We start from the raw sequence: 5,720 nt of genomic DNA, 5'->3' as shown, positions 1-5,720 counted from the left end.
ATACATAATATGCAAATTACATATATATATATATATATATTGCATGTACAGTATACATAATGTGCATATATATAATACATATATAACATTTATATAATATATATATATCCATAAGTAAACATATAATATATATAATATATATAATACATATATATACTCCTTTGTCAAAACTTGATATGCGGGACAGCAAATAAATTTTTCTTGAGTTGTCATTAATTTTTTAAGCAGATGGATTAATAATAACTAAAAAGATATACAGAGCTTAATGCATATATTTTATTAAAAATATGTATATATATCAATATTTATATTATGTTAATTATTAATTTGTTATCTATTACTCATTGTTTATATTAGTATTTGTATTTGTATTTATATTTATGTCAAAAAAATTTATATTCATCTTCTTGCTGATTTTTTTGCTGCCGCGACAGCAGCTGCTTCACTCGCTTTGTCTCTCTTCTACTTTTTTAAAATTATTTATTAAGCAAAATTTAATTTTTTATTATTTAGTTATTTGTTTATTTAGAATGAAGTATCTTTCTTTAATATGAAGCAACTACATATGCATCTCCATATGCAAAACATACAAGTTTTTAATGTACAATATATATATGTATATATATATATATATATGAGTACTAAATATAAAGAAAGATATATGTAATGCATATATTTAATTATAAGTATAATTAAATGTCATCAAAGATAATTTCATCGGGTTATAGTGCAGAAACAACGAAGTAATCTGCTACTAAAAATAAGCAGAATATATCTGTAAAATGAATTATAGTATGTTAACTTTATTTAATTTAATTTGGTTTAATTTATTTTATTTGGTTTTAACTTATTTAGAAACATTTGCATATAAGTTTTATTTTTTTTCTTCTGAAGCCTCTCTGTATATTTCAATATCTGCTCGCTGTAGAGGGGCTTCTGTTTGCTGCAACGACGGCAGGGAAATCAGGGCGAAAAAGTAAATATTGTGGGTGTTTTCAATGAAATTAAATAAAAATAAATAAAATAAATAAATAAATTTTATAATTTATTATTTTAATACGTTTTTGTGCAGTAAGCATACAACTCCTTTCGGTTTGGAGGTTGTTATGGCGGCGGTACGGGGGACCAGTGGTTTGCTGCATATTTTTGAAGGTGTTTTTCATTATTTTTGTGTATTTACATCATATTTTTGTGTGTTGTTTGTTTTTTATGTCATTTTATCACATTTTTGGCTGCAGAAAGACCTATTTATCGCTTGTTTCCCTCGTAGGCGTGGGGTGTATAAGCACCTCGCCGCCTACTGTATATTATTGTTTTGCTGTCAGGAGTAAATTTGTGAATTATAAAAGCCTCAGAAATGAAAATATTTGTTTTATGTTTGTCTTTTTCTTCTTTTTTATTCTTATTTCAAGGTATTCAGCCCGCTTTCTCAGCTGATGATGGCGCCCAAAGCAACCAGGACAGCCAGCAACAAGAAGAAAATGAAGAAGCAATAGAAAAAAAGATGCATCAACGTTTGTTAATATCTTTCAAAGAAAATTGCAATCAAACGGAGGCCTCTGCTAAAATATTATCGACAATTCTTAGGGGGGAAGTAAAAGATAAAAGAAACTCTGATTATAAACAGTAAGCAGCAACAATTGTTTTACAAATATACTACAAACTTCTCTCTCTATTCTTCTATATTATGTCTATATATCTGTTTTAATTATATTATCTATGCATTCTACACATTTGTAATATACATAATCTGTTTATTATATATATAAGCACTGTGCATGCACAACATATCCTTATATACATGTAGTATATATATATATATATATATATATATATATATATTATGTAGTATGCTTCGCTATATTGTACATGGATGTACATTATGTAGATATAATTTTATATGCACTGTAGAGCCGATGCGTTATTTACATCTGTATTTATTTATTTATTTATTTATTTATTTATTTTTTCTGCTTCTTTTTATTTACTTCTCCTCTCCGTTTTGTTTGCTTGCTGGATATATATGTTTGGTGCATATGTATTTATTTATTTGTTTGTTTATTTATTTATCTATTTATTTATTTACTTATTAACTTATTTATTTATTTATTTAATTCAAGTTATTTATTTATTTATTTATTTTATTCTTCTTCAGTGAGGAGTCGGCGGTATTTTCTACGAAAAATGCCGGCGACTATGCAGCATATTCAAAAGATATTTTTTCTTTTAAGACAGTGCAACAAGCAGAAGCTGCTCCTGCTGCTGCTGCTGCTGCTGCAGCAGCAGCAACAGCAGCAGCAGCAGCAGCAGCAACAGCAGCAGCAGCATCTGCTGCAGCTACTGTTGCTCAAGAATCTGCAGCAGCAAGAGAAGCAGGGGGAGAAGCAGCAGCAAAAGAAGCCGCTGCTGCTGCAGCGGCCGCAGCAGCCGAAGCAGCAGCAGCAGCAGAAGCAGCAGCATCGGCTGAAGCAGCAGCAGCAGCAGCTGCTGCAGCAGCAGCAGCTGTTCGTTGTTCTGTCTCTCAGACAACATTAAAAGGAGTTAAAATATCTGTCTTATCTCTTGAGAATTGCCCTCTAATAAATGCTGATGAAGTTATAAAAGCATTTGAAGAAGATGAATGCACAGTAGCTGTAAACTTTGATGCTGCGCTGCACCTCAATCAGCAACAGGTACAACTATTACTGCTGCTGCTGCTGCTGCTGCTGCTGTTGCTGCTGTTTCTGCTGCTCGATGATGATGCCTTTGTGTGTCAATCTTTATACAAATATATTAATATTTTAATACATTTATATTTAAATATTAATTAATTAATTAATATGTTTATTTATTTATTTGTTTATTAGGAGATGAGTAAAGAAGTCTTAGTACCGTCATACTGGGAGGAACTTGTATCTTTGAATAAGGCGAAGTCTTCATTTGGTGTATGTTTAGAAGAAGATATAACAATAGGGGTAATAGATTCGGGTGTACAGGCAGATCATCCTTATCTGAATGCAATGCTTTGGACTAATAAAGGAGAGATAGAAGACAACGGTATTGATGACGATTCTAACGGTTATATCGATGATGTCTCTGGGTTCAACTTTGCTAACTTCACACAAACACCTGCTGATGAACACGGCCACGGTACACATGTCGCAGGTATCATTGCCGCTCTCAGAAAACCTCCGCCTCTCAAGCCAGTTACTTCTACTACTACTCCTGATCCTGCTGCTACAACTACTTCCAGCAGCAGCAGCAGCAGCAGCAGCAGCAGCAGCAGCAGCAGCAGTGGAGGTGATAGCGGAGAAGAGAAGGATTCAAGCAGCAGCAGCAGCACCAGTACCAGCAGCAGCAGCACCAGCAGCAGCAGCAGCAGCAGTAGTAGTAGTAGTAGTAGTAGCACTACTACTAGTACCTGCAGCAGTACTTATTTTAGTGATATCAGCAGCACCACCAGCAGCAGCATCAGCAGCAGCACGAGCAGCAGCACGAGCAGCAGCATCAGCAGCATCATCAGCAGCAGCAGCAGCAAGGCGATGGAGGTAGATAAGAGAGAGAAGGAAGAAGAGAGCAACGTGAAGCATGCTGCAGGGTGCAAGCGTGTATCGATAGCAGCTCTTCGATTTATAAACAAAGAGGGTTTTGGCTCTGTATCGCGAGCAATAGAAGCACTAAATTATGCTGTGATAATGAAGTTTGCGCTGTCTTGTAACTCGTGGGGGGGGTCTGTCTATTCTTCATCGTTGCGACAAGCTATTATTGCTGCTAGTAAAGCAAATCATTTGTTTGTTGCTGCTGCTGGTAATGCAGCATCATTAATAGACTTTTCTCGCGAATACCCAGCAGCATTTGCTTTAAATAATATGTTAACTGTTGCTGCTACAGATAAACATGATAGATTAGCTAGGTTCAGCAACTTCTCTCCGGTGTATGTACACCTCGCTGCACCTGGTGTTCTAATTAACAGTGCATTTCCTACGAACTCTACAGCTTTGCTGTCGGGGACGTCTATGTCTGCGCCGATTGTTGCTGCTGTTGCTGCTCTTCTCTTTTCATCAAAAGCAAACACATCTATGACCAAAGTCAAACAAATACTTCTCAAAGCTGTCGACAGAAATAATAATCTCTGGGGTTAGCTGCTGCTGTTTGTGTTGCTGCTGCTGTTTGTGTTGCTGCTGCTGTTTGTGTTGCTGCTGATGTTTGTGTTGTTGCTGCTGTTTGTGTTGCTGCTGCTGTTTGTGTTGCTGATGTTTGTGTTGCTGCTGTTTGTGTTGCTGCTGTTTGTGTTGCTGCTGTTTGTGTTGCTGCTGTTTGTGTTGCTGCTGCTCATGCTGCTGATGTTTGTGTTGCTGCTGTTTGTGCTGCTGCTGTTTGTGTTGCTGATGTTTGTGTTGCTGATGTTTGTGTTGCTGCCGATGCTGCTGCTGCTGCTGATGCTGCTGATGTTTGTGTTGCTGCTGATACTGCTGCTGCTGCTCATGCTGCTGATGTTTGTGTTGCTGCTGCTGCTGCTGATGATGATGATGCTGCTTCTTGTGCTGCTGCTTATGCTGATGCTGCTGATGATGCTGCTGATGATGCTGCTGCTGCTGCTGACATTAGATATTTATATATTTATATATATATATATATATATTTAAATATATATATATATATATATATATATATATTTGTGCAGGTAGAGTGCAGACAGCGGGCCGAGTCAACGCATACAGAGCGATGCACTACTTAATGAGAGACAAAGACGAAGAAGAAGAAGAAAGAGAAGAAGAAAGCGATCAAAATGCACCCTCTCGTAATCCTTATAATTATATTTTATATAAATTAAATGTTATTAACAAAGTTAATCAAATTAATCAACGGCAGCAGATGCTTCGCTCTCAGCATACTCTGCTCAAATTCATCGACACCATGCAGATACGCAAACAAACCAGCAGCAGCAGCAGCAGCAGCAGCAGCAGCAGCAGCACAAAACGCAGCGAAGGCTATAGCAGCAGCAGCAGCGAAGGCGATAGCAGCAGCAGCAGCAACATCGAAAGCGATAGCAGCAGCAGCAGTAGCAGCGAAGGCGATAGCAGCAGCAGCAGTAGCAGCGAAGGCGATAGCAGCAACAGCAACAGCAGCGAAAGAGATAGCAGCAACAGCAACAGCAGCGAAGGAGATAGCAGCAACAGCAACAGCAGCGAAGGCGATAGCAGCAGCAGCAGCAGCAACAGCAACAGCAGCGAAGGCGATAGCAGGAGCAGCAACAGCAACAGCAGCAAAGGCGATAGCAGCAGCAGCGAAGGCGATACCAGCAGCAGCAGCAGAAGCAACAGCAGCAGCAGCAGCAAAGTAGATGAAGATTTTCTCAACAGCAACACGGAATCATAACACAAGCAGCAAACACAGCAACAAAAGCAGCAGCAGCAACAGCAGCAGCAGCAACAGCAGCAACAACAGCAGCAACAATCACAGCAGCAGGAGCACCAGCTGCATCAACAACCGCATCAGCAGCAGCGTAACAGCAGCAGCAGCAGCAGCAGCATAACATGATTAAAAATGTCTGTGGGGAGATATCGTCAAGAATACATCCACAGATGGAACCCTGAACAAACCCTAAACCCTAAACCCTAAACCCTAAACCCTAAACCCTAAACCCTTGAAAACATGCGGCCCTTTGGCGTTTATTTCCTCACCCTAAACCCTAAACCCTAAACCCATATATATATATATATATATATATATATATATAT

The 5,720-nt window shown here is 38.0% G+C and overlaps 2 protein-coding genes across 2 annotated transcripts; both read left to right on the top strand.

Annotated features, from left to right (window-relative positions):
* Window positions 1-1,504: 1,504 nt before the first annotated feature.
* On the top strand, window positions 1,505-4,121 carry EAH_00061860 (hypothetical protein; the record flags this gene model as incomplete). The annotated part of the gene is made up of 3 exons (XM_013393301.1): window positions 1,505-1,626; window positions 2,156-2,672; window positions 2,847-4,121. 3 exons carry the CDS (start codon window positions 1,505-1,507, stop codon window positions 4,119-4,121), a joined length of 1,914 nt encoding a protein of 637 aa, XP_013248755.1.
* A 775-nt stretch (window positions 4,122-4,896) lies between these two features.
* On the top strand, window positions 4,897-5,358 carry EAH_00061850 (hypothetical protein; the record flags this gene model as incomplete). The annotated part of the gene is made up of 1 exon (XM_013393300.1): window positions 4,897-5,358. One exon carries the CDS (start codon window positions 4,897-4,899, stop codon window positions 5,356-5,358), a length of 462 nt encoding a protein of 153 aa, XP_013248754.1.
* Window positions 5,359-5,720: the final 362 nt, after the last annotated feature.

This window comes from Eimeria acervulina, genomic scaffold (genome assembly GCF_000499425.1).
Source record: "Eimeria acervulina Houghton genomic scaffold, Eah_scaff1646, whole genome shotgun sequence".
Lineage (NCBI taxonomy): Eukaryota > Apicomplexa > Conoidasida > Eucoccidiorida > Eimeriidae > Eimeria > Eimeria acervulina.
The sequence above is the reverse complement of the archived record's forward strand: the minus strand, read 5'-3'. Positions and strand labels throughout refer to the sequence as shown.